At 38.1% G+C, this 26,378-nt stretch overlaps 3 protein-coding genes and 1 long non-coding RNA gene across 4 annotated transcripts in view; 2 read left to right on the top strand and 2 right to left on the bottom strand.

Annotated features, from left to right (window-relative positions):
• Nucleotides 1-252: 252 nt before the first annotated feature.
• On the top strand, nt 253-9,912 carry ppil3 (peptidylprolyl isomerase (cyclophilin)-like 3). Its single transcript, XM_061906109.1, has 6 exons — nt 253-345; nt 537-611; nt 5,335-5,428; nt 7,444-7,511; nt 7,584-7,702; nt 9,686-9,912. Exons 1-6 carry the CDS (start codon nt 286-288, stop codon nt 9,810-9,812), a joined length of 543 nt encoding a protein of 180 aa, XP_061762093.1. The 5' UTR covers nt 253-285; the 3' UTR covers nt 9,813-9,912.
• Nucleotides 1,701-11,184, bottom strand: LOC133556305 (uncharacterized). Its single transcript, XR_009807490.1, has 3 exons — nt 10,791-11,184; nt 3,833-4,101; nt 1,701-3,095 (listed from the first exon to the last, which is right to left on the bottom strand). It is a non-coding gene; the product is annotated as an uncharacterized LOC133556305 (long non-coding RNA).
• Nucleotides 11,009-25,139, top strand: zgc:101858 (uncharacterized protein LOC449555 homolog). Its single transcript, XM_061906108.1, has 8 exons — nt 11,009-11,142; nt 18,158-18,331; nt 21,359-21,537; nt 21,604-21,697; nt 22,627-22,696; nt 22,759-22,795; nt 22,861-22,924; nt 24,936-25,139. Exons 1-8 carry the CDS (start codon nt 11,119-11,121, stop codon nt 25,092-25,094), a joined length of 801 nt encoding a protein of 266 aa, XP_061762092.1. The 5' UTR covers nt 11,009-11,118; the 3' UTR covers nt 25,095-25,139.
• The window catches only part of LOC133556299 (collagen alpha-1(XXVII) chain B-like), a 202,646-nt gene continuing 201,401 nt past the window's right edge, over nt 25,134-26,378 (bottom strand). The window contains exon 62 of the mRNA XM_061906106.1: nt 25,134-26,233. Within this exon, the coding sequence (XP_061762090.1) occupies nt 26,087-26,233 (147 nt within the window). The 3' untranslated portion in view covers nt 25,134-26,086. The remainder of the gene's footprint in view (nt 26,234-26,378) is intronic.

Raw genomic sequence — 26,378 nt, 5'->3', positions numbered from 1 at the left:
GCATGAGTAAGTGTTAGTGTTTTTGTCTTGTTTCTTTGCATTATTTCTTAGCCATGTTATCCATTTGATAATTATTAAAATGATAATAGTTTTTTTACACATGAATATTTGTGTTATTGAGTGCATTCAATAAAACAGGTAAAGCAAATACGTGTTTATTAGTTCAGGTACTCTGTGTCAAATTACTCTTTGAATTATATATAAATGCATGTTATAATTAGGTGTAATTTATTTTGACCATTTAAAAATGTGTTAATATATCCCGGAACTAAGCATCAACCGTGGATGCTCTCACACGGACACGATTCGCCGACGCACTCGCGCAACCTCACTCAGTTGAAAATGGTAACTTGCTGGAATGTAATATTTCATAACCAAAACTAGCGACACTATTACTTTTTGTGAATGAATATACTCGTTTTCGGTTGTTAGTTTGGATGTGTAGATATATTGCACGGGTTGTTTGGCGTTAATCAACAAGATTGACTCTTGATATTGCTGCTTCAAGTGCATGTCTTATGTCGTTCTTTGTGCAGGCTGTTACTCTTCACTCGGATCTAGGAGACTTCAAGATTGAATTATTTTGTGAACGTGCACCGAAGTCGTGCGAGGTGAGTGCAATTATTCAGCCATTGTTGACGTTTAGTTTGGCGCCACATACAACTACTTGTGAAGGAACTCATTCACCAATCACGACACTTTGTATTCATTTACGTCCTGGTGGTTAAATCCGCCAACCGGAAAAGTTCCTTCGTGTGGGTTTAATCATCAGAGTCCACAACATTAATGAAATATTAAAGGCCTACTGAAATGAGATGTTCTTATTTAAACGGGGATAGCAGGTCCATTTTTGTGTCATACTTGATAATTTCGCGATATTGCCATATTTTTGCTGAAAGGATTTAGTAGAGAACATCGACGATAAAGTTCGCACCTTTTGGTCGCTAATAGAAAAGCCCTGCCTTTACTGGAAGTGTGTGCTCGTGATGTCACGGGTTGTAGGGCTCCAAACATATTCACATTGTTTTTAATGGGAGCCACCAGCAGTAAGAGCAATTCGGACCGAGAAAGCGACAATTTCCCCATTAATTTGAGCGAGGATGAAAGATATTGATAGTGAGAGACTAGAAAAAAATAAATAAATAAAAAGCGACAGCTTTAGGCGGCGGCAAAGTGAGCGTTTCAGATGTAATTAGACACATTTACTAGGATAATTCTGGAAGATCCCTTATCTGCTTATTGTTTTAATAGTGTTTTAGTGAGATTTTAAAGATTGTAAAAGATTGAAAGGACATACCTCGAGGTCGTATGGCTGCGGTGAACACGAAGTGTCTCAGAGAAGCAGAGGAGTCAAGCTCACAGCTGCCGCTGCTGCAGGGCGACGAATAATCCAATGATTCCTCCGGTAAGATATAGATAGACAGCTGCAGTCCACCGCTTTCCACCAACAGCATTGTTTTTTAGTCTCCATTATTAAATGAACTAATTGCAAAATATTCAGCTACACAGATGTCCAAAATACTGTGTAATTATGCCGTTAAAGCAGACTACTTTTAGCCGCTAGTGGTGCAGCTGCTAATATTTCCTGACAGTCCGTGACGTCACGCGTACGCGGAATCATTCCGCGACATTTTCAACAACAAAACTCTCGGGAAATTTAAAATTGCAATTTAGTAAACTAAAAAAGCCGTATTGATATGTGTTGCAATGTTAATATTTCATCATTGTTAATATTTCATCATTGATATATAAACTATCAGACTGCGTGGTCGGTAGTAGTTGGTTTCAGTCGGCCTTTAATGAGGATAATCATGCTAAGTACCGATTGTCACCGCCAGGGAAATAATAATGGAATACTCTGTGATGATATCGCTGAATATAATCACAATAAAGCTGATATGTACTATTACAATCTAACAACAGCAAAAGAACAATAATGGACTCACTCTTCTGGCACAATATCAACATTTAATTTAATTTCAGTAAATTTTAAAAGTTATCTTGATAACGTCATTTCAGTAATCCAGGGCTAGTCAACTACGTCAGGGATGTCAGAGCGGTTTTCATTTATGAATAGCAGTTATGGCTGCCATCAGAGGGCCGCTTGTAACAGTTAATAATGTACGAATGTGCCTCTGGATTTCATTATTGTTTTAAATTTTCTTACAACATTTTATGGTAAATACAAAAACAGTACCACTATTTTGTGTTTTGTTTTTTCAAAAAAAAGTTGGTAACTTATTTGCCAGAATATTGCTATTAAATTGACATTGGTTTTTACAACATTTTATTGTTCATGGAAAAACAGTACCAGTTCCTTTTTTATTATGGCGACTTAGCTGCCAGTTTTTCTACAGTAATACACCATTAAAAACACAATTTTACAGTAAAAATTAGGGCTGCGACTAACGATTAATTTGAGAATCGGTTAATCTCTTGATTATTTCTTTTATTAATTGGATAATAATCGGATACAAGGGACAAAATACATTTCTATCCTTTCCAATACTTTATGTAAAAAAACAGCATATTGGCACCATGTCCTTTCGACTTGCCAAATAAAATAAGGCCAGTGTTACAAAAATGTTATTTTTTTTTTTTATAAAGTGCACCATTGTCATGCACAATAGCAATAATTTTGCTTAAGGGAATTTCAAACCTGGCTATTACCTATTGCAACCATTCTGAAATGTTGGATGCTGAATGTCTTACATCTGGTGGCATGGTCGTAAGGCAGATTGACTTCATGTTCCATTCGTCTCCAATGTAGTGGCATGTATTGCCAAGGTAGGCTACACTTGTCCACACATCAGTAGTGAGAGCAATTTTGCTCTGGGTGGCTTTTATGTCAGTCTACACAGCATGGAATGTCTGCTCGTACTTCCTCCATCAGTTTGGTAAAATGGGTCCTTGAGGGAAGAGTGTAACCAGGGTTGAGGACGTGAATCATTTGTCTAAAACCTTCATCCTCCACCATTGATAGTGGCCTCATGTCAGTTAGCAACATATTCAGGATAGCATCAGTCAAAGCAGCCGCTTGCTGTGATGTGCACACCTTCCTTTGTACCAAGTCGCTAATGCTCGCTTGTTTCTTTCTGAAATGAGAGAAACCATATAATGAATGTACATAGTAGCATCATTTACATGTAACTCAATACATACCCAGTTAATTTTAACTAATAATTTCTGCCGTGAAAGACAAATACGCCACCACATTAAAAGAAAAACTGCTAAATTAAATAAATGGACATTGGAGTTGCAGAATACACCAATAACAACACATAAATGTAACTCATCAGATCAGAACTGGATCAGATATAGTACACATTTCTGTTCTGAAATATAAAGGATTCACTTTAGACTACCTCTGAATAATAGCATGAAATATTCCAGCACCTTCATAACGTTTAGTTATACTAAAGTGTCACTCAAGTCGAAAAAGATTTATATAGCTTTATTGATCCGTTATGAAACCAACCTGATATATTTCTGTCCGTTACGTTTATTTCCAAACAGTGTGTTTTCTCTCTCAAAACGGAGTCAAATGTGCCGGAGACACATTATCAGCCCCGCGTTGCAACAAAGGGATAACGTTAACGTTACTCACAAAAAAAAACTGAACTAATGAATGCCTGTTGCCGCTCATAACAAGGAAAATAAAGACGTCACACTCCCCAAAACGTTCCTAACACTCTGAAAGGTAATACACAACAGTTGCTGCTGGGCTTCCTTAAAAAAAATTATTCTCGCAAACAAAAGATTATAAACACACAAAGACGGACACAACAGATAATACTGGGACTGGGACTATGGACTTAAAAAAGTTACGTACCGTGAGTTATTCCCTTCATCCATGGCTCCTCTTCAGGTGCTCCCGAAGCAATGTTGTCCTTCCGTGCCATCGCCTTACACAGTGCACTGTCAACACGATCATTATTCTGTCCTTGCTCCACGTTTCCAGCGTACGCAGCTAGTTAACAGTGTGAAGAAAAAGAACCTCCAGCTCTTGTTGAGGATTGATGTTCCTTGTTTTGAATTATTTTCTTTCCTTCGTTTTATTTCTTTTCACTTCTTTCCTCGTTTAGGTTTGTATCTCTGCAACTATAAACATAAAATAGACACAGCAAAAGTTTAACGCCCCCTGTGTTTTTTTTCATAAATAACATAGAAAGTTTAGTGTAAATATATTCACACAATAAACTACAAATATTTACACATATAGGAATTGCACAACATTTACACACCAAACATTGTATGTGACTTAACACTATTTGCGTTGTTGCTCTCTACTGGTCAAATTTAGCACTACATGTATTAAAGGAGGTTTGACTGTTACGCTCGGAAAAAAAACAGCACGAAGTTGGTCATTTCAATACAAAACAAACTAAATATGTTTATACACAAATGATATATATACTTACTAATGTTTGATCAGGTTTAATGATGAAACTTCTACCATTGTAGCTGCTTGTCTGGATTAAAAAGTCACACAGGAAACAACGACTCGGGCCTTCATACTTTGTTGTCCAGTCACTGTTAAAAATCCGATTTTTGCAGTTTATTTTGAATTTTGCCAGAGTTGTTTGAGTAATATTCTTCTACTCACCCCACTGCTGCTTCACTGTGACGCATATGCCTCGCCGTTGCCCCAATGAGGGATTGCGGGAGTACTATATACACGATCAACCCGAGTTTGAATGGTTTCATGAAGCCTATTTGGCTGATGATTGGTGGGAAAAATGTAAAGCTACAGTAGTCGATACCTATGAGTTTCAATGATTTCTAATACTTATCCAATACCATGATAAAACAAATAAAAAAAACTAAACCCAAGTACTTTTGAATTAACTACTTTTTTGAAAATTGTTTCAAAAAATAAGTGTCAAAAATTTTAAGATCATCTTTTCGTACATAATTGAAACTGCGGTCTCAGCTGCCAAGCGACTGTACAAAAAGTTCTCCCAGTATAACTAAATAGACAATTGTCTTTATAAATATGCTCATAAATAATAGTGAATCGTATTGTAAAAAGAACAGCAGTGGCGTGGCGCCTTAAAGTCTATAAAACAAATATTATTTCAATATGAATGTCATGTCATTCGTATTGGAATAGGCTAATAAAAATGCTTTTTGTTTTTATTCAAATCAACAATGTATGCCTTTTTGCTTTGTTTTTCCATTTGTGCTGTTTTTTTTGTTCATTGTATGTTTGCAATGTGCCATAAAACAACCTTGTTCTTGCTTGTTGCTATCAAAGTATGGATATTTTTTGACAACCCTGGTAGCTTTAATTAGTAAAAGCATCCTAATGTGTTCACTGTTTGATTTTGAAAGAACTTCTTGGCTCTGTGTGCCAGTGGCTTCTACAAAGGTTGCATCTTCCACCGCAACATTAAAGGCTTTATGGTGCAAACTGGAGACCCGACAGGTAGGAGAATACACTCAATCACCAGTGGTGTGCCGTCAGGCTGAACATAAATCATGATCATAAATTAATTAAAGTTCCTTTTATTTTTTCATGAATTTATAAAAGTATTCATCATAATGTCTTTATGTCACATTAGGCTCCAGTGTTGCTGTTTTTAAGTCAGAGCTTTTATCCAATCAGAATTCAGCTAGGTTGTTAGCAGCACTGTATGAATTCTGCCGGAGACTTTCTGAACCAACATTGTTGTAAACCAGCGGTGTCCAAACTTTTTCCACAGAGGGCCGCACATGGAAAAATTTTAGCATGCGGGGGCAATTTTGTTATTTTTCATTTTCAAACCATAACAAAATATATGGATTTTTTTTCCAATCCTTAGGGCTCCTGGGAAGCATAGAGGGTCTCAGTCACTAAAATGTTAAAAATAAGTCATATTATTATTATTTTTTTAATTTAATGCTTACAGTAAATCTCTATATCAACTTGAGGTTGATATGAAGTAATTCAAATAAGGTTTTATGCCTTTTCTGTCAAAGACAACTTTTTTTTTATAGTAAAACTGGAATATGCAGTATTTAGATAGATGGATGGATAGTACTTTATTGATTCCTTCAGGAGAGTTCCTTTATTTAGCAATTAAAGCCCTCAAAGATCAATAATGCAGGACACCATTGATTTTAATTATTTAATATTTTTGTGTAGTCACAGTGAAAAGTTAAATAAAATCCTACTAAATATATTTGAGATCCAAAAGGTTCCCCACTCATAAAGTGATACATTTTTATTATTTTTTTTTAACTTTTAACACTTACATTTCAAGATCAACTTTCGATATATCTGTCGATTTTAAGTTTGGACTATTATTTTGTTTGTTTTATGCTCTTTTGTCAAAACTCTGATGTTTTTATATGGCAACCACACAACATATGCAATATTTTTTCCACATAAAACATTTTAAAGTGATACTTTTTAAGTAATAATTTATAATAACATAGATTTTTTTTGTCCTTTTTTTTTGAGCAATGGAAAAAAATAAAATAAAGACGAAAGGAAAAAAAAACTGCCTGCATGGCAGCTTTGTATCAACATTGCCACTTTTTCTCATTAAATTTCACCTCATTCCACTTTTTTTTTTTAAATGTTTTTTTTAAATTTTTGCAATACTATCAATTTTTGCAAATTTTGCAGAATGTGTCGCGGGCCGGTAAATGACTAGCTGCGGGCCGAAAATGGCCCCCGGGCCGCACTTTGGACACCCATGGTGTAAACAAACAAAGGACGTTCAGTTAACAGGCAGTAGCGATCAGTTTACGAGTTGTTGACAGTAGCCCATCTCAGTAGCCTTAGGTTGAACGTGGCTGTGGTTGGATGCTCACTTGTCACTCCCAAGTATCCAATAACAAGTTGTGATTTACAAAAGCAGAAAGTGGCACCGGAGCTTACCCGGCCAGCGGAGAAATCAGCGGCACTCACTTTTTAACCAACAAAGAAGCAGAGCAAAACATTGATTAGGTGGCAGATATATATATTTGGAAGGGCATTTTCAAGAAGGATATTGAAATAGAGACTATATCTTGTGAGACAAGGTCTGCCGAACCCATAAATGAGTTAAGCTGTCCTGGCGGTGAAATAGTTTGCCCGCCACTTCCACTCGAAACAACCAACTATGTGCGGTATTGTGAGTTCAAATATATTTTTTCACATTCAATGTTTTTTACAATTATTTTAGTTTTGACAGTAGCACGTCGGACGTGGGTTTATTGAATTTTAATTGTGCCAAAAAATGGCCTGTTTTGTACACTGGTGACAAATTGAGGTGATTCAACGCATAGTAGTGCGCACGTCTGTTTCTGTGTAGTATTTCTCAAGCCGCGGTCATGTGGAGACATAAATGATTATATTTTGAGAGGTATCTAGTTGGACTAAGTAGGACATGACTGAAGGCCTCGGTGGGAAATGCTGTGACTCACAACATTAAATATGATATTCCCTCCATCCATGTGTGTGAAATCTTCCAGGCACTGGCAAAGGAGGGACGAGTATTTGGGGACGCAAGTTTGAAGATGAGTTCAGCGAGCATTTAAAAGTTTGTGTGATTTTTACTGATTTCACTTTTTGCCTGCTTTGTGGGTGTAATTTTTTTTTTTCACCCACCCAGCATAACGTTAGAGGCGTGGTCTCCATGGCAAACAACGGTCCAAACACAAACGGCTCCCAGTTTTTCTTCACCTACGCCAAACAGCCACATCTGGACATGAAGTACACCGTGTTTGGAAAGTATGTGCATTGTTGGCACCCATCAGAATTATGAACTCGAAAAGTGAATCCATGTAGAAATAATTACAAAACCCAAAAGCAGTGAAGTTGTCATGTTGTGTAAATGGTAAATAAAAACAGAATACAATCATTTGCAGATCCTTTTCAACTTATATTCAATTGAATATACTGCAAAGACAAGATATTTAATGTTTGAACTGAAAAACTTTTTTTTTTGGTAAATAATTATTAACTTAGAATTTAATGGCAGCAACATATTACAAAAAAGTTGTCACAGGGGCATTTTTACCACTGTGTTACATGGCCTTTCCTTCTAACAACACTAAAAGTAAAGGTTTGGGAACAGAGGAGACACATTTTTGAAGTGGAATTCTTTCCCATTCTTGCTTGATGTACAGCTTTAGTTGTTCAACAGTCTCCCTTTAGATATTTTAGCCTTCATATTGCACCACACATTTTCAATGGGAGACAGGTCTGGACTACAGGCAGGCCAGTCTAGTACCTGCACTCTTACTACGAACCCACGCTGATGTAGCACGTGGATTGGCATAGTCTTGCTGAAATAAGCAGGGGTGTCCATGATACCGTTGCTTGGATAACAACTTATGTTGCTCCAAAATCTATATTTACCTTTCAGCATTAATGGTGAAGTGAAGTGAATTATATGTATATAGCGCTTTTCTCTAGTGATTCAAAGCACTTTACATAGTGAAACCCAATATCTAAGTTACATTTAAACCAGTGTGAGTGGCACTGGGAGCAGGTGGGTAAAGTGTCTTGCCCAAGGACACAACGGCAGTGACTAGGATGGCGGAAGTGGGAATCGAACCTGCAACCCTCAAGTTGCTGGCACGGCCACTCTACCAAACGAGCTATAGATGTGTAAGTTACCCATGCCTTGGGCACTAATACACCCCCATACCATCACAGATGCTGGCTTTTACACTTTGTGCCTATAACAATCTGGATGGTTGTTTTCCTCTTTGGTCCGGAAGACACAACGTCCGCAGTTTTCAAAAACAATTTAAAATGTGGATTTCTCAGACTACAGAACAGTTTTCCACTTTGCATCATTTCATCTTAGATGATCTCGGGCCCAGAGAAGCCGGCGGCGTTTCTGGATGTTGTTGATGAATGGCTTTCGCTTTGCATAGTAGAGCTTTAACTTGCACTCACAGATGTAGCGACCAACTGTATTTAGTGACAGTGGTTTTTCTGAAGGGTTACTGAGCCCATGTGGTGATATCCTTTAGAGATGGATGTCGGTTTTTGATACAATGCCGTCTGAGGGATCAAAGGTCACAGTCATTAAATGTTGGTTTCCGGCCAGGCCGCTTACGTGGAGTGATTTCTCCAGATTCTCTGAACCTTTTGATGATATCATGGACCGTAGATGGTGAAATCCCTAAATTTCTTGCAATTGCACTTTGAGAAACGTTGCTGTTAAACTGTTGGACAATTTGCTCAGGCGTTTGTTGATTAAAGTGGTGACCCTCGCCCCATCCTCGTTGGTAAATGACTGAGCATTTTATATAAGCTGCTTTTAAACCCAATCATGGCACCCACCTGTTCACCTGTGGGATGTTCCAAATAAGTGTTTGATGAGCATTCCTCAACTTTGTCAGTATTTTTTGCCACTTGTGCAAGCTTTCTTGAAACATGTTGCAGGCATCAAATTCCAAATGAGCTAATATTTTCCAAAAATAACAGTTTTCCAGTATAAGTGTTTAATATCTAGTCTTTGCAATCTATTCAATTGAATAGACTTGCAAATCATTGTATTCTGTTTTTATTTACCATTTATACAAAGTGACAAGGTCCTTGCTTTTGGGTTTTGTATATTATTTCAAAGAATGAGCAATTGTTGACCCTAAATTTGCGCGTGCATTAAAAAAAAAACAGCTCCCAAAAGACTCTATCCATTCGCAGGTGTCACATCTCAAAGTTATACCTTTCACGAAAATGTCACACGTTCAATTTCAGGATCATCGACGGCATGGAATCGCTGGATGAGCTGGAGAAACTTCCTGTACACGAAAAGACGTTCCGGCCGTTGACGGAAAGTCGGATTAAAGACGTAACGATCCACGCCAACCCTTTTGCTGGGTAGATTTGACCACATGGAGAAACCAACAGGAAGATAATGTTCAGTTAGAAGTAAATAAGCCGTTTTATTTTCATTTTTTATTGATAAACTGTACAATTGAAAATGTGTCATTTTTGCCATCTTTTTTTCATTTAAATCAAATGTTTTCAAGTTTTAATTTAAGATTCAACAAAAATAAGTATATAGTTTTCATAATAAAAGCTTACCCTGCTTTTGTTGTGTTAAATTCCATTAGGCATTAATGTTAAGAGAACATGCTTGAATTAAACACTCCATACTTTAAAATAATGTGCATAGACAATATTTGTTAGTAAGACCTTAAAGGCTTTGTCGGTTACGTGTTGTTAGATATAATTCATGTGTACAGTATCGGATGAACTAAAACTAACATTTTTTGTGCACAAATGAGTTCCCATATTCTATAACCTGCTTAGCGGTTTGAGTGTCTGCCCTGAGATCGGTTGGTTGTGAGTTCAAACCCCAGTCAAGTCATACCAAAGACTATAAAAATGGGACTCATTCCTTTCCAGCTTGGCACTCAGCATCAAGGGTTGGAATTGGGGGTTAAATCACCAAGAATTATTCCTGGGTGAGGTACAGCTGCTGCCCACTGCTCCTCTCACCTCCCAGGGGGTGATCAAGGTTGATGGGTCAAATGCAGAGAATTATTTTGCCACACCAAGAGTGTGTCTGACAAACATTGGTACTTTAACTTTATAAGAAGAGTCAATACTAAAGATGCATACAAAATTATGCAATAATACTTTTGCACTTCTACACTAATGTATTGTATTTATAAACAATTGATCAGTACTCCCCGCCCATGACCCCAGAGGGGACAAGCGGCAGGAAATGGATGGATTGTTCTCTTATAATATATAATATACAACACATGCACTTCAACATGTCCTAAAAGGACATATCAGTCGATTACAGATGTAATATAATTAGGTCAATAAAACAATGATATATTGTACTTACCGAGCGAATTGTTGAAGTTTACCATGTATTGATTTACGTGGACCCCGACTTAAACAAGTTGAAAAACTTAATTCGGGTCTTACCATTTAGTGGTCAATTGTACGGAATGTTTACTGAACTGTGCAATCTACTAATAAAAGTTTCAATCAATCAATCAACCAAAGTATCAGGAGGAAAAATACCACACGTGACCTTACGTCATGCGTCACAAAAACGCCACATAATATTATCCAATCAGAGCTCGACGCTGAACTCACGTCGAAAGTGCTGACACGAGAACAGAGACCCCACGTCGGCTCGGAGTGAATGACACATTAAATCATCAAAAATGGCTGCTGGCGACGCGTTCAAAGTAAGTAACTACACTCCCAGATACGTGTAATAAGAAACAACACGTAGTTACTTTTGCTTGATTCAACATGTCGGAAAAGTAGTCGGAAGAAGCCGAGCTCACTGTTAGTGTACGACTACATTTGAAATGTAATTATACTATAACAGTTACATTAAAACTATCTAACAATATTTACTGTGTTAGTTGACATTATATAAATATCCACCGCTTGAAATAAGTTATTTGACAAAAACAAAACAAATACTTGTCACATTTCATTCGACTTGGTTTCATTCTAGCTAGGTCTCCAAAACCGATATCGACATTGACCTAATATCAGTTAAAAAAACAAAACGAATTAACGGATTTTATTTCCATCCATCTATCCATCCATTTTATACCGCTTCTAAAAAGAAGATGGACAGTTGCTCTTTTTTTCCATTTTAGTCAAGTTATTTACAAAAAATAAACATGCAAATATTTTTACTCAGGGGCCACATTGAGAGAAAAAATGTGTCTGGGGCGGCCAACGTACCATGAATTGATTAACGTGGACCCCGACTCAAACAAGTTGAAAAACTTACTCGGGTATTAACCATTTAGTGGTCAATTGTATGGAATATGTACTGTACTGTGCACTCTTCTAATAAAATTTTAAATCAATCAATCAATCAAAAATGTGTATTTGTGTATACATGATATATACACATTTAGCTGTAAAAAGCTGCTGTACAGTACGTGTGTTTGGCTCCCTATTTTTCAGGAACACTAATACCAAATGTCACAATGTCCGATAGAATTCTAAAAAGTTATGACTGCCCACCTAGAAAAAACTAAATGGAATTTTTCAGTTTTTTACTGAATAAGACCCCCAAAATGTACATGAACATTTAGAAAGTGGGATTTACAATACTAACTATGAACAATAAAACACTGAATATGAACAACATATTTTACTTCTCAGACCAGCTCCTCCATAGACATATTTTACAACAAAGCAAAACAAAACAAAAATGTAACGAAATATGAATGCAAAGTGTAATAAACAATACGATACTATATTATCACATTTTTGCAGATATTTGTTGTAAAAGTGTGCTTCCGTATAGGGCTGGGCGATATGGCCTTTTATTAATATCTGGATATTTTTAGGCCATGTCACGATCCACGATATATATCTCAATATTTTGCCTTCGCCTTGAATGAACACTTGATGCATATAATCACACCAGTGTGATGATTCTATGTGTCTTCATTAAAACATTATTGTTCATACTGCATTAATATATGCTCATTCTAAACTTTCATGCAGAGGGAAATCACAACTACCGCATTTCCTTGAATTGCCGCCAGGTATGTAGTATGCGCCTGCCTTGAATTACTGCCGGGTCAATCTCCCTTCGCAAAATAATTAGCGCATACTTAGTATTACCGCCTGGTCAAACTCGTGACGTCACGAGTGACACTTCCCATGTCATCATTTTCAAAATGGAGGAGGCTGATTTCAATACCGGTAATTTGAAATTGCATAAAGGGAAGAAGATTAAGAGCTATTCAGTAGAATTTAAGGTCCAAGCTATTGATTACCGGTATGCTAAAAAGAACAGTAAGCGGCTATGTTTTATTATTATACCTGTGGAGCCGACGGTCCGACAGACAGGCAGGGCACGCTGGAGTTGGCGGCGTGGGAACTGGGTGCTCTCTTCCTTGTCACGAGCACCGAGTTCCCAAACAGTAAATAGAGCAAGCGCATACCAGTCACTTCCTGCTACCGGCATACAACTACAGCTAATTGGACTGTGGCGGTCACGTGACTAGGAAGCGCGCAAAGAGTAAATAGAAAGGCAAGAGCCTAATAGTCTCCACAAATGTATGTACGTATTTGACACATGCGTTACATTAAGATAAGACCATAATAACGTTTTTTTTATTAAATGTGCTTTTCATGATGGTATTCTTACATCACACTCAAATTTTTACTGCATGCCTTTGGTAAGTGCCGGAGTGAGAAGAGGTTTTAAAATAATTAGCGCATGCTTACTTTTACCGCATGCCTTTGGTAAGCGCAGGAGTGAGAAGAGGTTTTAAATTAATTAGCGCCCCGGCGGCAATTCAAGAAAATACGGTAAGTCAATTTACCAGAACTGTATTTATCAAACAGTTATTAAGCAGTGGCACAAACATTCATGTCATTTCAATACAGAAAGTGCAAGATTGTCAGAGACATTTTAAAACAAGCTATTAGTTTACTTTTATGCATCTCACTAAAAAGTCATATCAAAACAACACTGAAATAAAGTGCACTTTTTGTACAAAATGCCATTACTATAGTTTTAAAGCAAATGAAGTGCACTTTTGTGCATGATGTCACACAAAATATTTCAATAACTGTCAAATAAAAATGAGCTGCATAATAGGAAATCAAATAGTGTATGTCATTCGCTATGTGGTAGGTTACTGCGGACGTTATCTCCTGTTGTTGACAATTTTTTCATACGGTGTTGATGTGGAAATGGTTGTTTCGGCATTTTGTTGGTGTGGCACCGAACGGAGACGTTGACAGGTCATTCTCTAGCGGGTGACCTTTCAAATTATGCTACATTGTAGCAACACTTGTGCGGCATACTTGAGTTGTCTTTTTAACATCTTCCCGCTTGAAGCCAAACCACCGCCAGAAGATGGACCCCCTGCTGTTTTTCTTGGAAATTAATTATTCCTTCATTTGTTACCAGATTGGCACCTTCTCTCTCTCATATTACCACTCGGACCGCTTTGTAGCACCAAGCTAACGTTACCCATGCCGCTAACTCTCTACTCCGCGACAGTATGTGAGGTATGTAAGATGGTGCACTTTTTTTGTCTCTGTGAGGAGACACAAGAAAGGGTGAGAAGAGCCTGTAGTGTAATGCCCGCAGCTAAAAGCAACTGCGTGAGAATTTATACTCGAATATCACAATATGGTAATTTTCTATATCGCACAGAGACAAACCCACGATTTATCGAGTATATTCGATATATCGCCCAGCCCTACAACCAATTATGTTGTTGTAAAAATGTGCTTCCACACCTGTTCCTGACACAGGTGTTTGGGGCTGGCTGTTCCGAAAACAAACCCTGCCCACTCTGCTTTGTTCCTGGTCTTAGCTGCTGTGACTTAGATTACCATAATAACTCCTATAACACTCAGAAGTGCAGATTTCGACCATTTAAATACTGTCTCGAGTTCAAGACTTACGGTCATTTAAAAACATCACTGCACATCATAATGGTGGCTACAGTTTTGATGTTGAGGGTCTAAAAGAAGGATGTAGACCAGGGGTCTTAAACTCAATTTACCTGGGGGCCACTGGATGCAGAAACTGGGTGAGGCTGGGCCGCAAGAAAATATTTCTTAAAAAAATCTAACATGCACTTTTTAATGAATTCACATTCTATGAATGGTTTTCCCACCCTAGCAACATATTTGCCAATCCTCACGATTTTTCCGGGAAACTCCTGAATTTCAGTGCACCTCCCGACAATCTACCGGTGCAACCATTCTCCCGAATTTTTCCCAATTTTCACCCAGCCGACATTATTAAGGGCTGCCGTGACTGCACTGCCCTTAACGTCCTCTACAACAGTGGTTCTCAACCTTTTTTCAGTGATGTACCCTCTGTGAACATTTTTTAAATTCAAGTACCTCCTAATCAGAGCAAAGCATTTTTGGTTGAAAAACTGAGATAAAGAAGTAAAATACAGCACTATGTCATCAGTTTCTGATTCATTAAATTGTATAACAATGCAAAATATTGCTCATTTGTAGTGGTCTTTCTTGAACTATTTGGAAAAAAAGATCTAAAAATAACTGAAAAACTTGTTAAAAAATAAACAAGTGATTCAATTATAAATAAAGATTTCTACACATAAAAGTAATCATCAACTTAAAGTGCCCTCTTTGGGGATTGTAATAGAGATCCATCTGGATTCATCAACTTCATTCTAGACATTTCTTCACAAAAAAAGAAATCTTTAACATCAATATTTATGGAACATGTCCACAAAAAGTCTAGCTGTCAACAGTGAATGTTGGATTGTTGTATTATTTTTCCACAGTTTATGAACTTACATTCATACTTCATTGAAATATTATTCAATAAACATATGTATAAAGCATTTATGAATTGCTGCTGTTTTTTAGAATGTTTTTAATAAATCTCACTTGTCCTTTGGCATACCTTCAAGTTCCTCCAGGGGTCCGCACAACCCCAAAAGAAGACTACTGCTCCACTACATGTCATCGCGCACACATTTATATCACACAACCAATGTTGTGGACTTGTGCAGAACGTCAGTGGCTGTAAGACATACTTATTCAACAGCCATACAGGTCACACTGGGGGTGGCCGTACAAACAACTTTAACACTGTTACAAATATGCGCCACACTGTGAACCCACGTCAAACAAGAATGACAAACCCTTTTTGGGAAAATTTCCGCACCCTAACACAACTTAAACACGAGAACAAATACCCAGAACACCTTGCAGGGCTACAACATACAACACTTCAACCGACGCAAGTAGGGAGGGTAGGTGTGTGTGGGGTTGGTGTTAACAGGGGTGTGTATATTGTAGCCCGTAAGAGTTAGGTCTGCATGGGATTCTGGGTAATTGTTCTGTTGTGTTTATGTTGTGTTACAATGCGGATGTTCTCCCGAAATGTGTTTGTCATTCTTGTTTGGTGTAGTTTCACAGTCTGGCACATATTTGTAACAGTGTTAAAAGTTTTTTTACGGCCACCCTTAGTGTGACGTGTGTAGCTAATGATCAAATATATCTTGCAATAACACACGTGCGTCTTACATGGCCAGATGCAACATACAACTGGGCTTGCACGCTGTCAGTTCAGGATGTTGGAGGCGCTAAAGGCAGTGCCATTATGGCACTCCCTGAATATTGTTGATCTGGTAAAAATAGACAGGGGCTTCAAGAGAATTGGTGCTCTGAAATTCAGGGATCTCCCGGGAAAATTGGGGATGTTGGCAAGCATGACCTATCAAGCGCCGTTCATATTAAACTCGCGGGCCGCACCAACATTAAATTGTCATTTCAAATGGCCCGTGGGCCGCATGTTTGAGACCCCTGATATAGAACGTCCAGCGGGCCGGATTGGAAATCTTAATGGCCCGCATGTGGCCCGTGGGCCGTATTTTGCCCAGGAATGTGCTTGTTTATAGGACGCTAGCAGCTACACAACAGCTCAGCACACAATAGAGCACAAGCTCGACATACATAATAAGTGTCCTTAATTTAGACTTTCTCAAATAGTTGGGGCGCGTGTGACCTGGGGAACATGCTTTATCAGTATCATGACGTATCACACTTTGCAAAAAGCTGAGCACTATAAAACATGCTCATGGTAGCCATGAATCCTGACTTCCTCATTTTGATTTGTTAAAAAGAAAAATCGTCACAAATGGTTTTCTTCGTTTTAGTTTCATAGGTCCCGAGTTAATGTTGCTGATCAATTTGAATGTATTATTATTTATTGGGTCTGTTTAATTGTATTTCTCAGTATCATAAGGCTGAAGGTGGTCAACCAAATGTTTTAGTTATATACGATCTGTTTTAATTTCAGGCATATAGATGCACTTTAAAGTAAAGTTAATATTGTTATTATTTGTTGTAAGTTGATCTATGTCTTTTTTGTTAAGGATACAATGTTAGGCAGAGGTGTACTTATAACAATTCTATTGGCAAATAATGAAGCACTGCCTTAATTAAACAACAATGCAGTGTAAAATGTGACATTTGTCAATATGTACAAGTATCAAATAATCATAGTTGCATATTACTTACACACATAGTCTCCAAGGCAGAAGCATATGAGAAAGTATCCAGCAACAAACGTGTCCGCATCATTCAAATTACTGCGTCATAAGCTCAACTTCATGAAATATTGTGGCCGCCAAAAAAACAATTACAGCTCCACTTCACTCTAAAAAACAGCATAAGTCCATTCCATATTACTTACAGTCTCCAAGGCAGAAGTGTGTTAGAAATTATCCAAAAACAAGTGTGTCCGTATCTTAACTTACTGCCTCAGGGGCAGTACTAAAGGAAATATTGTGTCACCAAAAATCACTGACCTCTCCACTTTAACTTAAGGACAGCCTAAGTCCATTCCAGACACCTAATAATAAATAGGTTAGCATTTTTCATACCGAGCATTGTTCTTTTTGACTCCTTTCACTTTTTAACAGTCCTCGATACAAAATGGTAAAAGTTTGTATGATTCATATCGGATCAATATCAGTATTGGCCAACATGCAGGGCTCCGTTATCAGATTTAATAGACTTGTCATAGACTTTAATAGACTTGATTTAATAGACTTTAATAGACTTGGACAAGGGCTACACTGTATCTTCATGTAAGTGTTTTACATCAGTCGATATCAATGCATTTTGATATTTTTAATTGCAAATGAGGAGCATGAGATAAATATATGAAATCAGCTATCAAGGCAGAAAGGAAATGTCAACAAAAACAGTCAAAAAATGTAAACAAAATAGTAAAATCACATTGAACACTTAACAATAAACTCTTGAAATGCAGGTAAAAAAATAAGGAATATGTAAGAAAATATTGCAAAGTGTGAAAATGTAAACATGGAGAAACCTAAAAAGAACTATTTTCTGCAGGTTTAGTGCCAGGAAGTTACAGCTGTGCTCTAAAGGGTGAGCTAAGGTGGTGTGGTATTCTCAGTCTTGGTGGGACGAGCGCCTTGCATCATTTACAGACCACATTGGTCTGATTGCGGTCTGTTTACAAATATCCAAAAAGTGCCAGCCTTCCTGTTTTATTTATTAAATTTTTACCTTCCCTTTTAATTCCATGAAAAGAATCAAGCAACAAGAGACAACAAAAGGTTGCAACCAAACTTAATATTTAATACTGTCACCTGATCGGCTGTCAGTGTGTCTGTGATAGGTTTCAAAATTGTGTCTGCATGTTTTGTAATGGTGCCAAAAGTTAGCATGCAGGTCTTGTTTCAGGTGTCCTCCCTGAAGGGAAAGGTGTGCCTGATCACAGGTGCCAGCTCCGGCATCGGTGCAGGTACGTCTGTCCTATTTGCTAAGATGGGCGCGGAGCTCGCGCTCAATGGCAGAGACTTGGAAAGTCTGAAGAAAATCGCCAAGGACTGTGCCGAATGTGGCGCTGGAGCTGAGGTATTGACAATCCACTGACGGTCTGTGGGATGTGTTCTATCTCCAGTTGATGAATATTTACTATAAGGATGGGACGTATGGCTCTTTGATAGGAGGTGGTTCCTGAGGGGCCCTTCCTTGTTATTGTTTTGAAAGCTACTTTTCATCAATGAAACAATCATCGATTATAAGATAAAATGTAGAACAGAATCATTTTTTTACTGTTTTGGTGGGAACTATTCTGAGACATTGGCTAAAATAACATTTGTTGTTGTGTTTTCGTGGTAAACGTTCCATAAGTGGTGCCACATTTCCATGTTTGGCAGTGACATCATCAGTTTCAATTTTCCCTCACCTCAATAAATATGTAACATTTTAACAATATAGGAAACAACACACAATGTATACGAATTAAATGCATCAACGGATACAAAAAATATAAATACAACTACAATAAAAATAAGAAAACATTATACTATTATACATACCTAATGTCTGTACGCTTGAACATCTACTCTTTAGAAAAAAATAAAATTAGAAATTATAATTAAAAAATATATATTTATATTTATATATTTTATGTGTAAAATAATATATACATACATATGTAATATTTATATATCTTTATACTGTATATGTATGTATATAAATGTACATATTTATATATCGCTATACTGTATATGTGTGTATATATGTGTATCTGTAAATATGTATGAATTTATGTGTGTGTGTATGTGTGTGTGTACATACATATATATATATATATATATATATATATATATATACATATATATATATATATATATATATATATATGTATTTTAGTGGTTCTTAACCTTGTTGGACGTACTGAACCCCGTTAGTTTCATATGCACATTCACCGAACCCTTCTTAGTAAAAAATTCAAAACATTTTTTTTCAAATTCAAGAAAAACTTATGTTTTTGGTAACACTTTAGTATGGAGAACATATTCTAAGTAACAAAGACTTAATTTAAAGGTTGTTGGATACTAGGGGAACATATTCTAAGTAACAAAGACTTCATTTGGAGTTATTTGGTTAGGTTTAGGGTTAGAGGGTTAGGGTTATAATGAGGCCAATGCCGAATAAGGCATAAATATGTGGTCCTTTCCAAGGTTCTCATAGTCATCATTGTCACCGACGTCCCACTGGGTGTGAGTTTTCCTTGCCCTTATGTGGGCCTACCCAGAATGGTGAATATGTCCCCCATACTAAAGTGTTACCATGTTTTTTTACTGGTCACAAAATGAACCGTGTATGAACATCACCTTGTTCAAAGAACAATAGCGACACAGTGCATAGACTCACAACAAATTACACACCTGCAAATCAGTGTGACTTCTGCTGTTGCCGTATCCGTAGTACGCCAATAGGTAGAATTTTTTTATTGACATGATGAATCTGGTGTGTTTTGACCTTCGCCGAACCCCTGAGGCCGACTCACCGAACCCCTAGGGTTCGATCGAACCCAGGTTAAGAACCACTGATATATGTATGTATATATATGTATATATATATATCCTTGAATTGCCGCCGGGCATGTAATATGCACCTGCCTTGAACTACTGCCGGGTCAAACTCGCTTCCCAGTTTTATTAGCGCATGCTTACTATTACTGCCGGGTCAAATTCGTGGCGTCATGAGGGAAGTTTCCCCTGTCGTCATTTTCAAAATTGCGGAGGCAGCAGGGCCGGCAACATTTACCACTTCAAAGAGCCATTTTGACCAATTTCACAACGACAACGGGAGCCGCAATACTCTTTTGAAATGTGTAATGAAATTACACGGTATAAAAAGTTTTATTTGCTTATACTATTGTGTAAACCGGGGGTCTTGTTCATCAGCCACACCGGTTACACTGAAGGTTGTGATATAAACAAGTTTATCACTCTTACTAATATGTGCCACACTGTGAACCCACACCAAACAAGAATGACAAACACATTTCTGGAGAACTTCAGCTCTGTAACACATTATAAACACAACATAATAATTACCCAGAATGCAATGTATCCATTACTCTTACTGCTTATAATATACACCCCCACTAGCACCAAACCCCTCCCACCCTCCGTGCGTCGGTTGAGGTGGGCGTGTTTGGGGGCGCGGGGTGTATAATATAAGCAGTAAGAGTCATGGATGCATTGCATTCTGGGTAATTGTTATGTTGCGTTTATAATGTGTTTACAAAGCCGATGTTCTCCAGAAATGTGTTTGTCATCCTTGTTTGGTGTGGGTTCACGAGATTGCAAGGCATAGTTGTTCAACAGCCATACAGGTTACACTGAAGGTTGTGATATAAACAACTTTAACACTCTTACTAATATGCGCCACACTGTGAATGCTAGCACCAAACCCCCCCCCCTTTGTGCGTCGGTTGAGGTGGGCGGGGTTGGGGGTGTATAATATAACCAGGAAGAGTCATGGATGCAAAGGATTCTGGGTATTTGTTATGTTGTGTTTATGTTGAGTTACTGTGAGGATGTTCTCCCGAAATGTGTTTGTCATTCTTGTTTGGTGTGGGTTCATAGTGTGGCGAATATTAGTAAGAGTGGTAAAGTTGTTTATATCACAACCTTCATTGTAACCTGTACGGTTGTTGAACAACTATGCCTTGCAGTCGTGTACGTGTATCTGCGGAAGCCACATACAACATGTTACTGTGCTGGCAAGTTGTTTGTACATGTTGTAGAAGGCGTCAAAGACAATGGCTTCATAGTACGCCCTTATTATTGTTATCTAGGTGACCATCAGCAGATATTCGCGAGAATGGTTGCGGCTCCCATTGTCTTCTTTATTTTGTGAAACGGGTCAAAATGGCTCTTTGGGTGGTAAAGGTTGCCGACCCCTGATATAGGTGTACATGTACATACATATATGGGGCTGCAATTTTTTTCTGAACTGTGACTGTGTTCCAGTTAGCACGTGCAGGTTGAGAAATTGCTGAGGTTGAATTTGCATGTGCATAAAAACGGTTCTGATTGGTCTCTTTAAAGACTTTATTCATTCATCTCCTCCACCATGCAGCCCCTGCTGGTGCCAGGCGACATAACTGACGAGTACACGGTGAAGAGGACGGTGGAGGACGTTATCGCACGTTTCGGCCGACTGGATGTCCTGGTGAACAGTGCTGGTGTCTTGGCCATGGGCGGCATTGAGACCTCGGACTTAGCGACATACGACAGGGTCATGAACATTAACGTTAGGTCGGTGTCACCGTGGCGACGTGCCCATGCCACGTGAAGTCAGGCATAATTGTTCCCGCTTTGCAGATCCGTGTACCACCTGACTCAACTCTGTGTGCCTCACCTGATCAAAACCAAAGGCTCCATTGTCAACGTATCCAGCGTCAACGGACAGAGATCGGTATGGGTACCATCTCATTACCAGTATTTACTCAGGTACACCTGGTGACCACTCATCAAGGGTTTGTAGAGTGTAGAGCTCCACAAAGACATGGAGCATCTTCAAACCACACACATTTGGTCGAAATAACTTTTAATGCACCGTCTAAGTAATCTGAGTACCGTTACTTTTAGGTACCGGTTCCTAACAGAGTGGGTGGATCCAGGAGGACTGATTCCGGACAAATGATACAGCTATACTTTCTTTTTTAACTTGTTGACAGTCGTAATTACTTGCAGCTACTATGCATGAGAAAAGACTAATAATGACAAATAAGGAAGCAATAAAAGCTGGTAACGCAACTATATTTCCTCAAAAGTCCTAAGCTAAAAAGAGTTGGCGCGCTTCGTCATCCCCTTGTTCACCCCCTGGGAGGTGAGGGGGGCAGTGGGCAGCAGCGGTGGCTGCGCCCGGGAATCATTTTTGGTGAAGGCTAACACAATGAGTGATGTTGCTCCTACAGTACATTTTTAGTCTATTTTGTACCTGCATTATCCTTTCCATCCTTTGTAACTGAGCTACTGTGTGGAACAATTTCCTTTGTGGATCATTAAAGTTTGTCTAAGTCGAATGATGCGGACACATTTGTTACTGGATACTTATTCATTTTTTCTGCCTTGGAAATTTTGTATGTGTGAGTAATATTTGATAATTGTTTGTATTGACAATTGTGCTGTTTTACACTGCAGTATTGTTTAATTAATGACACTTATTACGTATGTCTCGCTTGTGTGCTTAGCTGTTGTGTAGCTGCTATTCCCTAATCTATCATGTTGATCTTTTGGCTAAAATAGAAGAAAAAACAACCTTGTGTGTATTGGAGGACATTTTTCCGCTGACTACTGATATCAATATTGGATCGGTGTGTTGACTTGTGGTTCTCTTGGCAGTTCCCAGGTGTGCTGGCCTACTGCATGTCCAAGTCCGCCATTGACCAGTTCACACGCTGCGTGGCTTTGGGTGAGTCCGCACTTCCGTCCAGAAAGAAAGTCACAAACAAACTAAACAACTTTTCATTGCAGAACTGGCATCCAAGCAAGTTCGAGTGAACTCCGTGTGGTGCGTTCAATGACCTCGCGTTCATACAAACCGGAGAGTCGTTGATGTTCTCGCTTCTTTTTCAGTCCTGGTGTGATTGTCACAGACGTGCACAAAAGAGCGGGACTGAATGAAGATCAGTATGCTCAGGTACATTTTAGTACATCTAAATATTGGCATCCTTGACTACCAATAATTGGTATCAGTATCGGCCCTGACAAAAAATATATATTTGATGGAGACAACATTGTTCTTTGTCAAGTGATTCTTCCTTACGATCAGAGGTGGGTAGAGTAGCCAGAAATTGTACTCAAGTAAGAGTACTGTTACTTTAGAGATTTATTACTCAAGTAAAAGTAAGGAGTAGTCACCCATATATTTACTTGAGTAAAAGTAAAAAGTATGTTGTGAAAAAACTACTCAAGTACTGAGTAACCTGTTCGTTTAATGATTACGGCAAGAAATAATGCACAAAAACATAAATACAGCAATGGGCAAATTCAGAGCCAGGAATATCTCTTAAGCAACTAAAACAATATTATATATTAAATAATACGTAAAAAAAAAAAAAAAATAAGGCACATTGAGCCACAATAACTTAACAGCACCATAGGCTCAGTAGGCATTGATTGATTGATTGATTGATTGATTGATTGAAACTTGTATTAGTAGATTGTACAGTACAGTACATATTCCCTACAATTGACCACTAAATGGTAACACCCCAATAAGTTTTTCAACGTTAATCAATTACTTAATAAATAACCAAGTCGAGGTGATCTACCTCATATATACATATACATATCACATATGATATATACATATGCGTGGCGCAGTGGGAGAGTGGCCGTGCGCAACCCGAGGGTCCCTGGTTCAAATCCCCCCTAGTACCAACCTCGTCACGTCCGTTGTGTCCTGAGCAAGACACTTCACCCTTGCTCCTGATGGGTGCTGGTGGGCGCCTTGCATGGCAGCTCCCTCCATCAGTGTGTGAATGTGTGTGTGAATGGGTAAATGTGGAAGTAGTGTCAAAGCGCTTTGAGTACCTTGAAGGTAGAAAAGCGCTATACAAGTACAACCCATTTATCATTTATATATATATATATGTATATATATATATATATATATACATATATTACACATACCTTTATATATACAGTATATAATTTATATTTATTTATTTTGTCGTTTTTGTTGACATGTTAAAGGTGTTTTAATGAATATACATGCATGTTTAACATATAGATTCCTATCTTTAATGAAGACAAGAATATAAGTTGGTGTATTACCTGATTCTGATGACTTGCATTGATTGGAATCAGACAGTAGTGCTGATAACGTCCCGGTTTTCAAATGGAGAAGAAAAAAAGTTCCTCTTTTCTGTCTAACACATCATGAAAGTCGTTGGTTTTTGCCCTCTTATTTGTCCAGCTTCCATATTCGTTTTTATAGACTTTACAAGAAATACATTGGCGGCAAACTCCGTCGCTTGCTAGCTTGTATGCTCTGGCTTTTGGAGACTCTTATTTTGTTAGCGCAGGCGCGATGGAGCGGCACTTTTATTGTGAAGACAGGAAATGTGCGATCAGTCTTTAGGCTTTTGACGGGAAGTACGGTTGAAATAAAAAGTGTCTTTTTTACTTTACACTTTTGATTGATTGGTTGATTGATTGAAACTTTTATTAGTATATTGCACAGTACAGTACATATTCCGTACAGTTGACCACTAAATGGTAACACCTCAATAAGTTTTTCAACATGTCGGGTTCTACGTGTGACGGTCACGTGACCACCTGGCTCTGTTTGATTGGTCCAACGTCACCAGTGACTGCATTTGATTGGTGAAACGCAAGCATGCGTAGTTCCTACTTTGAATGTGTGTCTGACAAAAACAAAACAAACAAAGCGTGCATTAACAGATCGATAAAAAAAAAAAGTAGCGAGTAGCGACCTGATTGCAGATAAATGGAGCGGAGTAAAAGTAGCGTTTCTTCTCTATAAATATACTCAAGTAAAAGTAAAAGTATGTTGCATAAAAACTACTCTTAGAAGTACAATTCATCCCAAAAGTTACTCAAGTAGATGTAACGGAGTAAATGTAGCGCGTTACTACCCACCTCTGCTTACGATACACCGCCATTGTTTTTTCTGCTACTTTCAGTTTCTTGAGAAGTGCAAGCAGACACACGCCATGGGCCGGCCAGGCCAGGTGGACGAGGTGGCTCACAGCATCGCCTTCCTGGCATCGGACGCTGCCAGTTTCATCACTGGAGTCAACCTCCCCATCGACGGGGGACGCCATGCTATGTGCCCGCGATGACCTTTACGGTACCAATCGTAATAAAGCACATGCCAGATGTCATGATCATGTTTTCTCTTCAATGATTCAAATAAGATACTAACATACAATATATTACACATCATGATTTAGTACTGTACCCTTTAGAAAATACAAAAGACTGAACAGTTGTTTTATGATGTTGTATGATATTCCCTTAAGGTACAGAAGAGTTGCGGCATCAGGTGTCACCTCTTTCTTACTCCATGTTGGCCACAACATTAGGTACAGCTGCTCGGTCCTACCAGAGCTGCTCCAAAATTGTTCAAAAAAATGCTCAAATCATACATATATTATATACAATGGATAAATTATATATATATATATGTATATATGTATACACACACACATATATATACATATATATATGTTTGTATGTATGTACACATATATATGTATATATATATATGTATGCATGTTTGTATGTATGAACACATATATATATATGTGTATGTGTATATATATATATATGCATATGTATATATATATGTGTGTGTATATATATATATATATATATATATATATGTATGTATATGTGTTTATATATATATGTATATATATATATATATGTGTGTGTATATATATGTATATATACACATATACTGTATGTATGTATATATATATATATGTGTGGCTCCAGTACGAGGTAGTATCTGGGAGTGTGAGGACTTGTGAAGCTGCACACATGACCTGAATAACCATGCACTCGGTAACACCTATTGCACTTTATATAAATATAAATTAGACATTATTTTCTCCATCATCTTTGTGCAAACACGGAAGAAAATAACAGGAAATGTTTGTTTCATTTTCCTCCGAGCTTGAGTGTGAAACAAGTCGCTGCTCCTTTGATTCCCACGTCAGTGCCAGGAGTCCCTAATGATCGCCGCTCCTGTTTCTGCAGTCGCAAGCGTAATCCTTGGGGCCAGTCGCCGGAGAGTTCGCTCCAGTCCGCGGCCCTGTGAGCCTGCGACCTACCAGAAGCAAACCGGTCCCACCTCCAGGTGGTACCGTGATCCGTGGTCCGCGGTGGGCAGGGTGGACACGTCCACTATGGGGAGCAGATTTGGATCTTGAGTTTGAAACACGAACTGGGTCTGGCGCCAGCAGCCATCGTGGATCTGTCAAATGAAAGCCACAGTTTATCACAAAATAGATGCAGAACATAAACAAGCATTTATCTTGAAACTGAATTGTTTAACAATACATTCTTTTCTTTTTTTTACAAGTTAAATAGAATATATTTGAACTAGATGGGGCAATTCT

This window comes from Nerophis ophidion, linkage group LG07 (assembly GCF_033978795.1).
Source record: "Nerophis ophidion isolate RoL-2023_Sa linkage group LG07, RoL_Noph_v1.0, whole genome shotgun sequence".
NCBI classification, from domain to species: domain Eukaryota; kingdom Metazoa; phylum Chordata; class Actinopteri; order Syngnathiformes; family Syngnathidae; genus Nerophis; species Nerophis ophidion.
The sequence above is the reverse complement of the archived record's forward strand: the minus strand, read 5'-3'. Positions and strand labels throughout refer to the sequence as shown.